Source organism: Cygnus olor, chromosome 3, assembly GCF_009769625.2.
Source record: "Cygnus olor isolate bCygOlo1 chromosome 3, bCygOlo1.pri.v2, whole genome shotgun sequence".
Classification (NCBI taxonomy): Eukaryota; Metazoa; Chordata; class Aves; order Anseriformes; family Anatidae; genus Cygnus; species Cygnus olor.
In genome coordinates, this window is record NC_049171.1 from 113115638 (window position 1) to 113135684 (window position 20047).

General features: G+C 40.1%; 1 protein-coding gene across 3 annotated transcripts in view; it reads right to left on the bottom strand.

Annotated features, from left to right (window-relative positions):
• Positions 1 to 20047, bottom strand: part of MACROD2 (mono-ADP ribosylhydrolase 2) — an 861378-nt gene that overhangs the window by 361639 nt on the left and 479692 nt on the right. For all 3 annotated transcript variants that reach the window (XM_040553148.1, XM_040553147.1, XM_040553146.1), the window contains exon 6: positions 1143 to 1264. In XM_040553148.1, the coding sequence (XP_040409082.1) occupies positions 1143 to 1264 (122 nt within the window). The remainder of the gene's footprint in view (positions 1 to 1142; positions 1265 to 20047) is intronic.

Here is a 20047-nt window from a genome sequence, read left to right on the forward strand (position 1 = left end):
ACTATACTTGAAACAGTTACAGAAACAGTGTTTTCCTTTCTTACACAGTTGGAATAATTGTTTTGACTTTTTCCACCAGATTGCATCCACCTACTCCTTCCCAAATCTTGCAGTAATAATCTCCCACTTCCCCTAGCTGGTCATTTATTAAGAAATGGTTTCTTTACAGCCTCTCTCTGTACCCTGTAGTTAAGGGCAACACGATATTTAATCATTGCAATGAGAGAAGATAGCTAAAGAAGGATTCTTGACTGTTCATGACAGTGAGAGTCCCCTCCATGCAGGGATTTTATTTCACCCAAATAATTTGTGGCCAGAGCTCATGGTGTGCCAGGTTTGGCAACTGTGCATCTACATTTGCCATGCTTCTGCATGGACATCCCCTGCATGGGACAGGCTGGGGGATGCACACACTATGGCACGGGGACCCACATGAAGGCTGCACCACTTTGCCCCCTTCCACCACCTCCCCATTAGTCTCTGCTAAGGCCACCTCTGCTTCACACGCACCTGAGCAGAGCCACACACACACATTTGGCCCTCTACACACTGAACTACTCACTCGTGTGTTTGGCCTTTGAAAATCTGGCTTTTTGAGGTACAGAAGTGTAACGTGCACTTCAAGCAATCAAAGAACCTTCACAATTAAAAGCAAAATTATATAAGAAGCTATTTTAAACCTATGATGATTTATTTCAGCAAGGTGATGTTATAAAACCCTGCCACGTGGACAATATGCTTATTTTTAGGAAGGTACATTAATGGACAGAATAAGCAACAATTAATCACTTCTCAGCTGTTGAGGCAGCGCTGCATACAGTTACGCACTTGACCAGCAACTTCTTAGGTCATCTTTAGTAAATTATAGAGTGTGAAACGAACAACAGGAACAGCTACTTACCTTAATGGGAGAGAGGTTTGCACACCTATACTTGTTGTACACTACAAATCCAGTTTTTCTTACTCTTTTATAGAATAACCCTTTTCTTTGTGTAGCAATTATTTTGGCCAAATATATAATTTCTCGCTTTTTCATATCACATGCAAGCAGGAATTTCTTCTGGAAGCCTATTATTATATCAATAATTACTCCATAACAAGTAAATAAAACCCTCCCCAAAATGACATGCTTGCATACTTACAAGTGATCTGATGTTGTTTTCTTTTGCCAGTTTCAGAGAGGATTTATAGCAATTTGCCAAGTTTTCTTTATGAGTGTCAGTAAGATGTCCTCTTGCGATCGGCCCAACAGTATGGATCACATCTGCAAGAAATGGGGAAAAAAGGCATAACTATTAATTATGGTTCTTAAGATGGTTTATTACTTCACTCATGGCTCCACAGAACTACTACATTGCAAGTCAGTCCATTCTGATATGTATGTAGACGCAAATGTAGGAGCAATATTCTAAGAAAATGTCTTTAACTGGTAAACGTATAATAAGCAACACTTGCACAAATTAAATCAAAGTGAGAAACTGTAAGTGCAAAATTTTGAAGCAAGATTACATTTGGGCTAAAGGAAAAACCAAGAAAAACATACTGTTTGTTGCATGTGTACCACAATCCACACACAGGATAGGTCACAAGTTTGAAACAGTTGCCTTCACCCCTTCAAGGTCTACTCATCAGGAAAGCTCACCACAAAACCTTGGCACATAAAGCAGTGATATACAGGGATTCAGTTTTTGTCTAATGTTTGAAACCTTTCCTCAGCATCCATTTGAAGAGGGGTAAAAGTTGGGACCAATGAATGCGCTAGTTATTCAAAGAACCTGCTTTCCTCTCACATCAGACCAGATGGAGACACTGTGCAATAAAACAAGAGTATCTTATTCTGTTTGAAAAATTTTAATGAACAAAAAGAGAAAGAACAGTCAGGGAGTATCTCAGGTATGATGCCTCTGGACGCACTGAAATCAGATGTTGCAATCAATCAGTGTCTTTAAAGTGCTGCAAGAGAAATGAAGTAAAAAGCCTAGGGTAAAAAAACCAAGAAACATACAAACTAAAAGTTATCATGAAAAATTATTTCCCGCCACACACACGCAGACTTGCTGACTAGTAAGCACATTTACTTTTCCAACATCATTCTTCTATACCACATGCAAACATGCTACAGTGAGTTATGGTGGCAGGTACATCCTTCCTGCCACTTTCCCTTTGTCATCCCCTACAACATCCAGCAGCAATAAACAATGGCACCCTTTTTTTGTAACGTTGCCTCAAAAAGGGATTCAGTCAATGCTGTACAATTCAGGCACCACCAGTCCCCTTTGGTTATGTTGTGTTTGTCCCATACATGACAGGCTTCCAAGCAACATCTGCTGTCGTTACACCCCAAAATAATTTAGTTTACTGGCAGATCCTACAGAATTCACACCAGTATTGTTTGTCCAAGCGGCCTTTGATTATTCCCCTGCAATCTATACCAAACCATTTGTGAAACTGGCCAAACATTTTAATGTCAGCTGTCTTCATATTTGTTATTATTCCAGTCAGACATCATCTGCCAAGTCCTGGTCTCTACAACTTAAAAGGCGGCTTATGTACTGAAACAATGTTTTGAACATTTCCAAAACTTTCTTGACGTTAGCCAGAAATATTGGATACCCGTATAATGCACATAACTATCCAGTCCCTCTGACCCTTCCAAGTTTCTTCACATACCTCCCAATAGCTTTCTATGTGTCTTAAAGAACCCTCTGCTTTTCTCTCATGAATTCACTCCGGAAAAGAGAAACATCTTGGTGGCCACCATCTTGCAATACCTCTGGCATAGAAAATACCTTTACAGTAGTTTTCTGGTTAATACTGAGCTTTGCTTTTAGAACTCTGTGCACTGATATTCAGTAAATAAAAGCATGTAAGAGCATCCCAGTGCCCCGAAACACAGAGGAACTGGTTGTGATAGAAACCCGAAACTAAACTTCCTAAGTACTGTGAAAACCCACCATACCAAAAAGTAAATAAAAACGGTTAACTACTCTTCTTTTCATTTCGATCACAGTAATTTTCTCCAGTTGTGGGAACAAGATGGATAGATTGGACAATTTCTGTTGAGCATCGCAGCTGCTGTACAATAACTACAGCAAACCCTCCCCACAGCATTTCAGGCAACTGAAACAAGAAGTAGGTGTTCAGTCTTGGTCTGCTGATGATGGGAATGCAAGCAGGCGATGGAAACAAGTAGAGTGGTTTTACCCAGGAGTTCAGAAAAGTTATTTCACAAACACATTTTAGCTACTACAATAAACTGAGTACTATTATGACCTAGGAAGAGAAAGAAAGAAACAGCACAGCTAGCTTGAAATTTGCTTCTGCTTACAGAGATAAGGTTATATGAGCACTTCCATTAGGAAAGACCATAATTTCAGGTGTCTGTAAACTGTAAGTACAGCAGTTTGCTTCAGGTTGAAACTTTCCAGGGAAGGTTTTCATTTGGAAGCATTAGCACTTGGCTGCTAGCAACTTCAGAAAAAGAAAAAGCATCTCTTGACACAGTTTTCTTTATTATTTGTTTTTGAAAGAGGCAAGCTGCAGTTATTGAGCACAGGAAAGGAATATACCAGTACATCTGACCTCAGTCAAGGCCATTTTATGTTTATAGACACTAAGATCAGAGGTACTGCGATGCATTTTAAATTCATAACACCTACTAGCCAACAAGCAAATAAAGGAATGACTATAAAACTAACTTAACAGCCCAGCGTAAAAGATGAACAAAGAGTCACAGAACAATTCCCTCTTTCTGCATTTCAAAGTATAGCTCCTCAAAAGCTGAAACCTAATAGCTTAAATTAACGATTAGTTACTAACCAACAAGATGGGGGACTTGGGGAACAGCCCAAGGACCAAATTCTTGCTAGAGTCTTTCTATACACCTCCTCAACCCTCATTGGCAGAGTTTTTTTCACTCATTTAATGTTAGACTCCGTTTCTTTCATCCTCTGTTGTTAAACATTAACTTTAAAAATTCTCATCTCAACAGTGGGAAATATTTCTTGTATTTTTTTCCAGAATTTCCTGATTTAGCATTTTCAAGGTACCTCATTACCAACTCTCTATCACTGCACCAGATACTTCATATCAATCGATAACCTTTAATATAATTATTGACTTTTGTGTGTTAATTTCTACAAGCTGAGAATAGGTGCCTCTTTGGACAGGACACTGAAGATGGTTATAAATTGGTTTAAAACATAATTATAAACATACCATAATTGTTTAAGAATTCATCATTGTCAAAAATTGCTTTTCTTAAATGCATTCTTATTCAGAAATACATGACAGTAAGATTTTACAAGCAGAGCAGCATTAATAACATGCCAGTCTGTTTCTTGGTCAACAGATGAACAGGACAGTAAAGATTTTATTGTTGTACTTTGTCAATAAAATCTGTGTATCCATACATTGCCTGAACTATCTATTATTCTGCTGAAGCTATTCCCCAATATGTTAAGGCTTGAAGCCAGGCAAAATCCTTTGAGATTATACAGGCATAAAGCAAACAAACCAGAAAATAAAACCAATTCCACACCACCCCCAGCCCAAGAAGTTAATATATAAGGATCAGACTTCACAGGCTGAAGCAGAGCCGTTTATTTTTAATATAGCTACGAAGACCGTGTCAATCTTCCAGTGTGTCTGTCACAAGAAAGTTTTGTTTCTGCTCTCATGCTTATCCAGCTGCACAAAGCTGGCGAAATTCAGATGCTGCAGAACTGAAGGACATGATGAGGAGGTTTACAGACATTTATCCCTGAAAAAACTAACTGGTATCCCTGAGAAAGCTGTAAACTGCTGCCCTGCTACTCCAGCCACCTGCAACAGCAGCCAGCCTCAAATGTAAACCCATGGCACTGCTGGTGGGACACAAGCCCTATTTGATGGACTCCCACATCAGTCTACCCATGGCCAAACAGGCATTCATGCTAGAGAAGCCCACAGCCCTTCTGAAACAAGTGTGACTTCTGGGTCAGACTCCAGTGATAGCAGAGGACTTGGATGGGGATCTTGCACAGACATGACTTTTACCCAAAAATAATGCAAACCAGGGGAAAAAACAAACAAGAGCACCAATGACGGGGATGAGCACGATGAGAAGTTTAAGCCAACGTGCTCACAGATGTCTAACAACATGACAGAGAAGCGGTCCATCGCCCAAAAACTCTTAAACTCAAGGAAAATCAGAGAAACACCCAAAAGACTTGTTTTGGTTGGAAAAGACTGGTAGAGATGCCTGCTACCAAGCAACACTGGCTCTTCCTTGGAGCTCCTGAACTCCCTTTGCTCTCAGGGTGTTCTTTAAGGAAGTGAAACAAGAGCAAGGGATACAGAGAGAGTTCCCCAACACGTCTCCAGATGCTTTTTCTTTTTTTCAAAAAACAGGTAACAGAGTAAAATTAGGCACAGCCAGATCTCAGAGAATGCCACACAAACCATTTGTAACACTCTCATTTTTATGCCAAATGGAGGGACCTGCATTGCTTTGAAGCTTCTAATTTACCATAGTCAGTCTTCAGACTGAGAACTTCGATAAGAAAGCTGCAGTCCCTGCCTTCCTAAATCTCTTTCACTGTACATACACAACACATACGTTTGCCCTCATTTTTAAGAGTACATAGAGGTGAAGAGCCCCAGAGGTAGGTGTATTTTCATCTGGAATTCAGACCACAGCAATGGATCAAAGTGCTTCTAATGCTAATGAAACTACTCAGTATTAAAGTGATGTTTATAATAGGGAAGGAGTTAATTTTCCTCCAGAAACACTTCCAGAAAGAGATAAAGGTGGCTGAAAAAGCATTGACACAGACCTATGCTCTATCGACATGTTTCAGAGCTCCATTAGGGGTGACAATTTAGTTTTACACTGGTATCTCTAAGGTTTGTGTTGCAACATGTGGCTGATCCAAGGAGATCTTACTGAATCTGCTGCTCTTTTTTTCCCCCCATTGTTTGAGTTTCAGACTTTTGGTTAGAAATTCTGGCAGCCAAACGGAGGACACATAGCATTGACACATCGATTTGAATGAGCACAGGCTCTGCATCAGCTAGGCTTGTTTTCATTCAGTTTTTCTTCTTGTTTTTCTCTGAAGCACTATAATGAAAGCAGGCATCTTGTGCAAACCATTAACTAACCTTGAGGTATAACAAGCACTTTGGCATTTAAAATATCCCTGTCCATACTTAGCCATTAGTGAAAATAAATGTAGTTTATGCATTTAATCAACATTTCACAAGCACAGTGACTCTTCCCTCAAATTCCTATTTGGGACAGTGAAAAATGAGACCACGTCTGCCTTATCATACAATGCCCACATGTAAAATGACCAGTGAGGCTTGTTTTCTCTGGCCTTCTTCATTAAATAAATCAGTCCATAAATCTTAACTTGCTGTTTTCCTCACAATTGTGTATCCACAGTGCTTCAGAAAATGGGCAAAGCAGTGTGGGCCAAGAGGAAAAACAACCTTCCAGCTGCAAAAGCATGAAGTAAGATGCAGCTATGATTTACAGACACCACAGAGGACACTGATGTCACTTACACTTCCATTATTCTCTATGGAAGTGACACTAAATAGCAAAAATATTAGAATAGTTTTTTTTTTTTCAAACAGATGAAAAAGAACAAGGAAGTTTCTCTCATGTCTTCCCTCAGAAGCAAGGGCAGCCCATTCACAGCATTTACAAGCCAGCAGACCAAGGCTATTGTCACTCACGTTTCCCTCCTTCATCCCATTTGTGCACTCACAGCTGTAATCAGCCCATCTTGCAACTGCTTAACAAGACTGTCCCCTGCCCATCATAGCCTGAGCCATGGGATTTTTAAGAAGTGCACTGTGTGCTGTTGAATAAAAAAATAAATCAAACAAAACATCAGAAAACTTAGGGCTCCATTTGCAAATCTTTTCAGCAGATTTACTCAATAAGCACTCACCATATTGGTCCTGAAAACATAGCTAGGGTTCAACTGATAGGAGGTGGAATTACCTTCAGGCTTTCTCTTGTGCCCACTACCCCTGCTCTTGAAGAGCACATGTAACCTCGTGCTTTGGTATATACATTTGCTTGGCTTGTTCATTTTCTCTTGCCAGTTACATGCACTCACACGTAAAATGTGTGGTTTTGACATGTAGTAAGCAACTGCTAATTTAAGTGCAACCTAAATGAATCCCCCAGGGCCTCTGCCTAATTTATTTACTAATATATGCCTCCAAAACTTGATTAGCTGAGCTGAATAGTTTACAAGCAAGAAAACATCTTTTGTAGATCACACAATGCTACACTTGACATATGACACAGCTCTCCAGTTATGAAGTATTTGCTTTGTATCTTCTCACCTTTCTAGCTATTGCAATCAAAAATTTTGTAAAAGCACATCACTTATACACAGAGAAAAATTGCATTCATCAGCATTTAAAGCAACTGCCTCAGTTTTTAGGCTTGAATCAATAAGCACAGCTCAGCCTGAACTCTGTCCCCTTCACAGGTTCCTCCTGTGTTTAAATAGGTGTTTTGGATGAACCAAACAATGTTTCATTAGATGCAAAAGCTATGATATCTAAAAGCCATTTGTGTAAAACATCTAAGCCATTTTTCACCTAAATGGCATTGTCTGCCCAAGAAAAGGTAAAGTATGTTTGCTGTTAAATGATTAACTGGTATCTTTCTTTGCAGGCTAGGTGTGTATTTTAAGTACGAGACGGCAGAGATGGACAGAAAACAATAATCCCCAAGGGAGAGGCCAAGGGCAAGGTCCTTTGGGAGCCGCAGCAGCCAGCGCTCAACAGCCAGCGTTTAGCAGAGCACGATGGCTCAGCCTCCATGGGACGCTGAAAACACAGAGGGCTCGTTCACAGCGCTTATACCACTGCCTCAACAGCCGGACAGAGAATTAGGTCCTGCAAGTTGAAACCCAAGCATTTCTGGCACTCATAGTCATCATTAAAGAGAAGGCCATGGTGTGCCCGTGCGATCCCAGTAAGCTCCCCTGCCATCGGTGCACTCCCAGCTGCCATCGCAGCCTCCCCATTAGCCACTGAGACAACGGTAGGCTCTGTTCAGGCAAGAGAAAAGGTGCAATTAAGAGACACTACGTTATATCCCAAAGTAATAGGTTTTACAAAGCAATTTAGCACTATGATGACAGATGTCAAAGCAGCGACTAGACAGACGGCCCCACCACTTCTATGGAAATAATTGCCTACATGTAAAACTGAAACACAACGGCTCCACTTGGGATATTCATAATGCGATGCAATACGAATGAACTTGAAAGGCACACGACGTGACTTTACATGAAATTACAACATCCATGACTTGCTTCTTTTTTCTTCTTTAATCTGGACTTCTAACAGTAGCAGCAGAAATGCTTAATTGCTATCCCTGTTCACCTCTGCAAGCCATCTATCCAAACAAAGACCTTACAATAATTAGGAAAACAGGACAGAAGATGAAAGCACGTTGCCCCAAGCAGATATTTTGTCCTCATCGCACCACAGCAAACTCCATTTTGCTGTAGCAACAGAGGAGCTCTGCCAAGCCCGGTCTTCATTGTGCAGCTGCTCAGGAAACACACACCGAGTGACCTCCTTGACCCAAGTAATGCTCTCCACCTTTCTCTGACCATTGTTCCTGGCAAGTGGCCAAGGCGAGAGACAAAGAAATCCTAATCTGTCTTTTAGATTATTCTTTTTGGATGTAGGAAAGCACAAGCCACAAAAGATTCTCTATTTCTCTCTTCATTGAGCAGTGAGAGATGTTTTGGGGGGGTTGTTTGTTTTTGATTTGTCAAATAATTTAATCAGGCAGCTTTTCAGCACACAAAACTTGTTTGGTCTTAAATTGAGAAGACTTAATCTTAAAGACTAAATAAGAGGGAGTTTCGGTCTGCTCTTCCACACAAATTTCAAACCAAAGTAGGTAGCATGGCAAAGGATGTAACACTATCAACGGCCACATAAATCCACAGTATGTTTAACCACACTTCACACTCGATTCAAAGCAGAAGCTTGAAAAAACATGACCCTTAGATAACATGCAATACAAATCAAAACATGGAAAGATACAAAAATATTTCCAGTGTGCATTTTAAAATTAATCTTGGTTGCATAGTTTTGGAATTGGACTAAATACAGGGGCACAGAAATCTGAGACGAGCTAAAGCTCTCAGCTTCTGGAAACCCAGACCCCTTGCCACACTTGGGCTGTTTTTAGTGTACAGCCCAATAACCCAATTCCATGAAAGCTGATATAGTCATCTCTGCTGGTGTACCGCAAAAGCAAAGCACAGATACGTCCCTTTGGATGGGAACACGACAAAAACCACGACTGGATCAGCCTCACTGCAAAACATAATACCAGACTAACAAAATTTTATCCAAAAAAGATTTACATTCAGAACTGAAAGTCTTCAATTCTTCCACTGTCCTCTGAGTGGCAAACAGCTAGTGCGCTCTAATATTTAACATTAAACTATAGGAAAAGCCCTGGATTTCCTGGATAAAGGGTTTTCCAGTAAGCAAAACAGGAATTGCACATCACTAACATTTCTTATTAAGCCACATTTTATTATTAGGTTGAGGTTGCTGCAGGGACACTGAAATAAAGGAAGGCATCCCCAGAGAACTACAGAGAAACGACTAACAAGCCAAGGAAGTGACATGTAACACTTGCCTCAGGCATGGGAAATCTTGAACTGGGTCTCAAAGAGAAGCAGACTCCCTTTCAGGCAGGAGGCATCACTGAAGTCTTCAAGCGAATTTCTGAAGCCTAGATGAGGGCCGAGTCACTGGGTGCTGACTGAAGATACCATATCTCCTCAGTCTCATGCTTGAAAGGTACGTATTTCCTTCAGGGAAGCCAGAAGAGCTACATAGATAGCTATTTTTAAATTATTTTATCTTTTAATCAGATCACTTCAGGTAAAAAGATTTCTAAAAATTAGAGCTGTCTCTCTAATTGAAAATTTTATGGGATTCTTAAAGAAGCAATAAAGAACTATTTAAAGTTTCAAGGAAAAATTTATTATATTCATAGTTTTATTATGGTTTATCTATTCCTTGACACTGACACACCACAAAGAGTTACCCTGTTCATTTTTTCATTTACTTTTTCTGCACATTCTTTTCTTGCGAATAAACTCCTTCCACCTTCAATATTGGAGCACACCTTTTTCATGCAACACTTCTCTAATACACGTAACCTGCACAGCAGAAAATACATGCTTTTCTAAGGATTTTGCTCATTTTCATCAAGAAAGAAGTGATTAGATTACAGACTCTCCATGCATCTTCTAAAGAAACTAGTGGTAGTTATATCAGCCTGATTACCTTCACAATTTTGACTCTTCAGACTTTGGAAACCTTGCTAGAAAAGTTTAGTTTTTCCCTTGCCACAAACACGCTGCTCACAGAATACAGATATGAAATGGTATGAACAGGCAGCACAAGGATCTATCATCTCCCAAAGCAGAGTGGATGTAGGAGGAGGAGAAAGGTGGAAAGAAGTCTGAACACACTAAGTATTTTTTAAAAATACATGTTCTGAGGTTAACTAGGCAGTTGAGGAAAACACGGAAGCTCTGCTACAAGACTGCATGTTATATGGGAGATACAGTATTTCCCTCATAAGCAATAAACGCAGTGCTTATAGCTCTCAACTCCTAATCTGCTTGCAAGCACGAGAGCAGTCCCAGTGAAAGCAGTGAGGCTATCAGGTGCCTGAAGACGAGCAAGGATCTGAGCAAAGGAAAATGACATGACACCTTCCAGTATAACCAGCTCCCTCAGAAATGTTTTCTATCTCTGCACCTTCGGGCCCATCAGAATGCGATAGAGAGAAGAAAATGAAGTATTTGTCAATTTTCCTCTTCACTATCACCAGCTCTCCCTTCCCCAGTTTCGCACAAACACTATGAATAGGAACAGGCACACAAGTGGTACCCAAAAGCAAGTTTCACTCATTTGTAAGAGCCAAGTAGATTTCAAGTTGGCAGTGCCACTTTAATTGCTTCAAAGAAGCGTGACAAGATAAATAACTGGACAGCTCCTTGAACCGTAACATGAGTCTTCATGCCTAGAAGAAGAATCTCACTTTCTATCATCAATTCTACTTTAATTTAGGTGGCTGAAACCATATTAAAGCTCCCTCCTGATAGCAACATATTTCAGATACCAACTTGTGAAAATGCAGAGCATCAGTGATAAACTCTTCTGACCATTTCCTCCCAGTCTCTTCCTCAGAGCCACTTTCTACCTCAAAAAAAAGTTTCATCAGCTGGCCACAAAACAAACATCAGCTTTTGGAATTCACTACTCTGCAACCCAGCTTAAAAGCAAACCCACCCAACAGATGCTACAGGTATGAGCACGCCCAAACCCAAGCAGGAAACAGCAGAAAAAGGATGATGAAATATGAAATATGATGGAAAACACACATACCTACACAGCCTATATATTACACTGTAGACACAACACTTTTAGAGAAGAAATTCAGAGCCTCAATTTTGCTGTCTGCATGCAATATTAGTAAACAACTATTGCTTCTCTGAATATTGCAAACTAATTGAGCAACCTAGAACAAGTAAGTGTATTATCAATAAAAATGGACACTGCTTTAGCAGAACTAAGTAACAGCAAAGGCTTCAGTTAAGACAGAGGGCAGATCCTTTGCAGAGGTGAGAAAAAGATGTACTCCTTTTGCTGCCTGGATTACTTTTGTGCCACCATGCCTAAATTTGGCAGATGCTTGAATTCATGTTAAAGCACACATCATAGACTGTGACCACATCAGTGAGGCTCCCATGGCATGTGGTCCCCGAGCTGCCTGCTTCAGCCCCCAAGCAGGCAAGAACCAAGGAGGTGGGAAGGAGCTGGAAGCCTCCAGCAAGCCTGCTCTGAGTGCTGGCAAATACAACAGCAAAGTGGAGAAATGAAATGTATCCAGCAAAGATATTTAACAGAAATTGTGGTATGGTATTTTGTACAATATGTAATGCTTGGGTGGATTCAAGTGAAAAACAAGCTTTGACAAACATCTTGAGTGTTTTGCATCAGTGGAATTTGCAAATAGCTGAATTTGCAGGAGAAGGAAACGTATAAAATAAGAAGCAAGGCAACTGTGGTTTGTTTTTATTTCACTTTTTTTTGGTCTTTTTTGGGGTGGTGGTGGTTTCTTTTTTTTTGGTCAAGAAAAAACAAGTGTATTGCAAAGCAAACTGTTAGTAACTCGCAGAGGCTTATTGCACTGCTTCTGTTCTCATTCATGTCAAGCACCATTGCTACAAAAAGCTCTTGGAAAAACACTAGTGTCATACCTTGTTCAGCTCAGTTGAGAAAATGTACTTAAACAACCTTTTGGAAAGTCAGGTAATGACCTAAAAGAGCTGCTGAAGGGCAGTCTTGAGCTTAGCCTTCCTGTAGAAGGAAAACTGATGTAAATAAGTTTAACTTCTGCTCTAAGTAATATCACAGGATCTGTTAGCCTGTCACTAGCATTTCACGATAACCACAGGAGTGGGATGTCAGGTTCAAGCCCCTTAAATAGTTTATAGGTGTGTAGGAGCTGAGAACTAGAAAGAGCAGGGCTAGAAATGATAGCAGGGATTTGGAAATATGGTAATGCCTTTAGGAAAAAAAATCGCAATGGCAAAACTTGCAAGGACAACTGAAGTGTTGGAACACGCCATTTCCAAATGCAAGGCTGTAACTTGCTGAGGGGAACTGCTCAATACTTGGGAAACCGCAGTGAGAAAAATATTTGCTGAATTTTATTGCACCTGTTAGTGAAGCAAAAAGTCTTTTTCAGCCTGCAGTGCCCACAAGCTCAAAGCATCATTTCTCTACAAAGACATGAAGAAGCTGCAGGCTCACGTTACCCACTTTTATCCCAGCTTGAGGGTTAGGTGGAGTTTTTAGAGAACTACATACAAAGTTGTACCTCACGTCATCTTCCCTTGCACAGGCTGTTGGGAAAGACATACTGCTATTTCAGCAGTGAAATCACTTCCTTCAAGAATAATGTCAGCTCTGTGTGTTTACAAAAAGCCAGAAATCATAGCACATGAAGCAGCAAACAATTTGGATGACCTTGCTAGCTGAGCAATATACAGTCAAACAAGAAAAAGTATGATTGACGAGACAGCAGTAACAAAAACAAAAAACCTACGTAGATCGGTGATTTCATGTGTTTTCATGAAATCATTGCAATTTTTTTTTCTCAAGACAAGCCAAATGTTTGATATTATTCAAGGTAAGCATCTTGTCCTTATGCACATAAATGTTTTCAGTGTAGTTCCCGTGTCTAAAGGCAACACAACAGAAAAAGCTGAACCCAGTGGCTTCAACAGTGCCATTTCCAGGGTGATATGCTTAAACTTCACTGGGCCACGGTGTGTAGAAGATCACTGTACATCAGTGGCTACTAAAACTTTGAGCAATCTGCAGATGCCACTGATGCTACAGCAGCAGTTGGAAGAGACACAAAGCACAAGGAATCAAGGGTGCCAACTTCATTGTGTTCATTAAAATTTATAAAAAGGCATTGTGTAAACACAATGGTATTTCCCATTTTTAAAAAAAACTCAAGATGAATGTTTTGCCAGATATAGTTTAGTAATATTTGTGCAGACCGTTAACATTTTATAATTTAAGTATTAGTAATATTTCAGGACTTAGCAGAAACTTGATCTTCCAACAAAGCTAGGATTTTTCAGTTATTTTTCTGTATGTCCTTAAAAATAACTGAATGCATACCATTGCATCTTCATCTACAAAATTATGATTTCATCTACAGGTATTATAATTATTTTCATGATAACTTTCTAAACTGATACCCTTGCTTGGGAGGAATGGGGGGAGAGAGAAGAGGAAAAAGGGAAAAAAAGGATACCCAACAAAACCAACTCCCCCTCCTGATTTCCCTCAGAACACCATTCCAGTATACCTGAATGTTTCCTTTTTTCCTGCTTCTCAACCAGCAAAGGTTTTGTTGGGAAGTTCACCTCTTTACAGTCTTCACCTTCTAAGCAGTTTTCAGCAACAACAAGCCCTTTCATAAAGCTTTTGATATAATGTTATTCAACAAACATGAGGGTTAAGATTTATGAGAATGATCTGGCACAGTAAAAAAAACAGGACTGTCATTTAGTAGAGAAATACATGCATGTTCAGATGAAAACAATATCCTTTTCTTCAGGGAATTTTTTCAACCAGTTGCTGCAAAGGAGAACTGTATAATAAACTTTTAATTTCATAGTAACATTAGGTAAGGAAGGAAAATTACAATAGGCCAGGTACCATGTCATCCCTGATATACTACTAGACTTCTTTATGAGCACATTACAATTCAGAGAGCTAATAATAAAAAGAAGTGATGCTGAGATGATGAATTGATGCTATGCAATTAGACCTATTAGAATTCACAAGAGCCGACAGGCAATAATCAAACCACTTTCATGCTGCCCATTGCAATTATCTTTGCACTTAAGAATCAACAAAGCACATAATGACTTGCTCTCGATTAAGGAATTCATGAGAAATGGAATTTTAATTAGCATGTAGAAAATTTGGGCCATTTATTACTTCACAGGACAACAGATCGTGAAAACTAGTTGAGTAGTTATAAGCATTCAACAGAAGTAACAGAAGTGCAGGTCCAAAAAGTTTACACTGACTCATCCAACAAGTTCCCATCACTTCCCTTGAAGCAACATAGCCAAAGTAAGTTCACATCCACTTCGGTTAAACTGAGGAAAATTTGTTGGAGCTTGAGACTGAAATGCTATCCATTATGCTGATGTTTTCAATTACCACCTGATGAACAAATGAGATTAAATTACATTTATTCATGTTATGAGCCACAAATACCACAAGGTCTAATTCTACATTCTAGTTACAAGTAGGACAATAAGACAATGAAAATGTATCATCAGTTAAAATAAACACAGTCTGAATAGTAACTTGAATGTTCATTTAAGTTTTCTTTTAAAAGCCCTCAATAGGAAGTTTGTTTAGTTTCAAAAGAAATTACTTATTTGCTGACTCAGGACAAAACAATTTACTAATAACACGAACAAAAACACCAGCCAACGAGTATTAGAAATGCAACTCCTTGATCGTAGAGGTTGATTAGGAAATTGAACAATTATGCTCAACTAAAATGCTAGATGCTTTTCTTTTTTTTTTTGAATACAGAAATCCATATTTCAAGTGTGACTCCCAACAGTGTAGAGATGAAGATAACATGATCTGCACGAGGAAATGAATCATCAGTGTGATACAAAATAACACATTAACTTTGGAAAAATTGTAGTATTCATTTAAAAAAACATTACTAGAGGTCCAAAATCGTTCAACAACAGTTAATACTGAGGGTATCTGGATTACTCACAACCAAATTATTTCTGTTTGGATTATTGTGTCATTATCATCTGAAAAAGCATGCCCTGTGCTTTTCAATCCTCTGAGTTTTCTGTTTTACTATGGATAAGCAATCAGATATTTAGTGCTTAAAATCCGTCAGAATGATATAATTTTCTTCCATTGTCAGGGAAATACATCAGTGTTTCTGGTTCTTGGTTCGGAGGGGGGAGCCCTGTCTAATAGCCCCATTAAATTAACACTCACTGCAGCCCAAGCAGCTCATTCTCAGTGATGACATTTCAGAAAAAAAGAAAAGAAAAAACTCATTAGGCATTCACTCTTAAATTCACCTAGGTGCTGCATACAGCAGGGGCTGTGGGTGACAGCACGAAGGCAGCAGGCACTGCTGCCCTGGAGCCATCCCTCTCACCACGGGGACCTCAGCATGATGCTTGGGAACCACCACTTTTGCTCCGCGCAGCATCTCCAAGGACAGGGCACTCGTGGAGATGTCTTTCCAGCCCCGACATCTCCGGAGCCACTGGAACAGCCCCTTGGGAGCAGGGAGAGCTCGTGGCAGGTTGAAGCAGCTCAACGTGCTGCTGTCACTTGCGATCGGGCAAGGACTGGTGACCAGCTGGCTCCGATGTGAGGACATGAAGCTGACACCAACCCCTCCCTGCTTCGCTTCCCACCTTCTGCTCTTGTGTCAAGTGCAGCATGTTTAAACCAGCACGTCTCAGCCAGGGATGTGGCATAACCCATTTACTTTGCTGGAAATGATGAACGTGAGTGGTTTCTGTGAAAATAATGGAATTTGACTGGCTTAGGTGTTGCGGCAAAGATGCTTTTGGAAAGGCCGTGAGAGTGGTGAACCTCCTTGGAGTCCCAGGGTGGGCATGGGGTGAATAGTTCAGACATACCAGAAGTTTTTGTTCAGGAGGCAAGCAACAGTATCATACTTGAAAGGCATAACACAAGTCATTCAAAATACGTTTACAAGGAAAAAAGATACACACACACAGTTACTCCAAAAAGGCCTTCTAGATTAACGTCATAAAAAGCACCACACTGCTGAGGATTGCTCCAAGTGAACCTGAACTAAGTGATTCTCTGTGCAGCAGGATTTTACAAGATTGTGGCTCAGTACCTTATTAAAATTAGGGTTATATTAATTAGAGCCTTCTTTCAAGTGATAGATGACTACTGTGGATACAAGCTGTGCATATTGTTGAAATTTCATATTAGGAACAGATAACACACAGGAAGTGGAGAGCCCTCAGTGGAAATAAATCTGGGAGACTGCTCCTATGGAAGCAAGGATTAGTTATAGTGCAATACAGGAAGGGGTGGACATGCAGGAGATTCTGTGAAATTCACAACTTAGAAGCACCCCAATTTCCCAAGAATCTTTCCCCATTGCTAGAAGCCACAGAGATTTACAAGGAGACCTGATAGTTTTAGCAGCAACTTCGTTTTAGCAGCAACTTCCCCCTCACACACACACAAAGTTCTTTCATTTGAGAGTTTATGAAATACTTATTTCATTTAAAAAGACAGGATGACAAAGAGAAACAGAAGACAGAAGTGTGATTGATATACATAAGACACAGGCACTTGGTTATCCTGAAAACTTTCCACCTAAAACCTCCTAGATTTCTTCATTAAATGCTATTCAAATCTAGCCCTTAGACAGCTGATCCTTCCAAAAGCTGTATTAGATTCCTTAATGCTATCTGTATTAGATTATCTGTATTAGATTCCTTAATGCTATCTGTGTTTTCAGGGAATTCCAATTCCTTATTTATTCCCATGACTAAAAAAAATAATCTGAACCTTGGTATTTTAAATTATTAGTGAAGCGTATGAGGACTCTAGGTTGTGTTAGAACAAAACCAGCTGGGAAGATGCTCGGTTTTTTTCTTCACATTTCAAAGAGCTAAGAGCACTTTGCTAACCATACTGAGGGTCACTAAGAGCTCTGAACCACGAGAAGCCTGTCTGCACCAGAGACAACAGATCCACAAGTACCTTCTGCAAATAGAGCAAGCTGAATGTTTGGGTAAAGCTTCGAGAACTAGCTCAGAGAAGGCATTGACACAATTGAGGAGACTCGAACACATGGGCCTTACTCCAAGCTTTGAGCCAGTAAATGCAAAATCTCTAAGTGTACAGGCCTACGTGCAGCATGAGCTCAATTTGAAGTGTAAGCATAATCTTATTTCTGTGCACTGTTTCTGCAACTTCAGGGGGAAATCAAGACAGCAGGCAAAACTACAACTGCAACATATTCTTAGCAATTACTTGGTTTTGGCACTGTAGTGTCAGTGCTGGCCTATGGAGTAACTAAGCACAGCCACCCCAATAATTAACATTGCGAAAAAGATAAACACACTGATGAAACAGTGTTATCAGGAGAGTTTTCTGCCTGTAATGAAGTGAGCCATTCCCAGATGGGACCTAGATGTTTCTGTACCTTGGCCTGGTATCATCTTGATGAGAAGCTGCTCATCTCCCCTGCTCTCCCTCAGAGGAAAGCATCCTTGCTCTGGGGAGCTAATTCCCTGCCACGGCTCAGGGCTGTGCAGAAAGACATTCCGCAATTAGGCACAGCTACAGGAGCCTTCTTCAGAGGGACAAGGCTTTCAAGAAAGTAGAGAGGCAATTGGGCCTTGTTGACCAGAAACCGGGACAGTAAAACCCCAGAGAATTGGCACTGATTGGCTTTTTATTTCTGCATTTTACTGCAAGTAAACTAGATGAATGAAATGCAGCCAGACATCTTTCAACCGCACACATTTATTTAAACCCAAAATTTCTACCTTGCATTCAATTCTCTTGCATAAGGGTGCTTCTCCTTTTTCACTCTGCCCTTACCCTTCTTCATTAACATGCTAACAAATGATAATGATTTTCTGAAATACGGAATTAAAACAAATCATGTTTTAATAGAAATAAATGGAGCAGAAGACAAACAAATTGAAATAGAGAAGTATTTTTTTTAACTTTCATGGAAATAAAAACAATTAACACATTAGCAGTGGATATAATAATAAAATCAGCCAATTACGATATTTAAGTGATTACCAAATTGAATCAAAAAGATTAGCTGAGAAAAAAATGGATAAGCTCTGCTGAGATAGCAAAGAGATAGTCTGCACTGTTCTCCTGTGTGTCAAATAGTGTTTATGAAACAGCAGATTTATCGCCAGAAATGCTACCTAATCTGATCTCGCTTGCTGTAATGGTGTTTGAAGAAGATACCTTAAAAACAAATGAGATTATAGCTCTGCCCACATTAATTGCTGCTGTAATACTATTCAGAGCTTTCTTTCACATCAAAATTTACTATGGAGTTATCAGTTTTTTAGGAATGCTACCAACTAAAAACCAAAAAGGTTTAAATATTAATAGCACTCGAAATGCTTCTCTCCCAGATGGCAACACAGCTGACTGCAGTTCCCCGCTATAACACAGTGCTGTTTATCCTTTGAACGTCCGCAATATAAAACCGTTTTAATCTTTTGTTGCTGGTGTAAAACTTGATCTGCTATGGGACAACATAATTAAGTGTCAACTTTGGGATATATAGTACGAGAAGCAGATAGAATAATCCAGCCCGTACGTCACCAATAATTCAGTTTACGGCTGAGTGGTAATGGGATTCCAGATTATTAGCTGAAAGGCACAGTATTTTACCCCATCGCAGGACTGAGCTAAGGTGTATTTCTGTTGCACTCAGTACATTTTCAGTGCCTTTTCTTGCTGCTCCTTTTTCTCTTCCGTTAGCCTATTTAAAAGCCTGATGATCCTCACGCTGGATAGCTGCGCCGCATTGCCAACTGGAAAGAAACAGCACTTTGATTTGCAGGGCCCAACAATCTCTTCTGTTAGTTCTTGTAAAAGTTATGGAGCAGTTATGAAATCAAATATATGCTGCATAAGGAGATTAGCAGAGGAATGGGATTTTGCATCAGTATCTTAAAGATAAATGAAGGACAGTGAGCAATTAAGAGTGCTTGTCTGGGGTTTGAACGCATGTCTGGACATCCGCCCATGCCCCTCTGCAAACACACGTACATGGGATTGAGTGCCACCAACAAGCCAGCGCCTACCCATGTGGTCCCTCTAATAAAGGGTAGGTAATACACATTGAGCACAGGGTGACTGGGAGAAAAAGCAGCAGAAGTAGAAGAATTGAAACTAAGCTTTAACACAGATTAACAACTGTTGATCTATTCATTGGCTTGAAGCAAACTATTATGCACTTGAAGAAAATAATGCACTCAAAGTAGTCAGCTCATGCTGAAAAATGCCAGGTCATCAGAACAGTCATCACCAGCCTCAGCAGGCTGATGTGACCCTAAGAGGAAAAAACACTCATGAGTAATCCATGAGCCTGGATCCACCAAAACTGATGACGTAGGCCAGGTTTATCCCAGGTCCCATGACAGCATACTGAGTAATAATGGCTGAGCAAACAACATGGCCCCCAGTGCACCAAAAGGCACACCAAAAGGCACCCCACAGCTCATATTTGAAAGCCCGGTGCTCGAACAGGGGATGCTCCTATACACCAGCAAGACTGGCAGATAGAGCGGCTGCAGTACCAAGCAGCTTGTCTGAGGGCCCCTTCAGCAAACTGCCCCATTTTCCACTAAAATGGCATCAAAACACTCCGCCA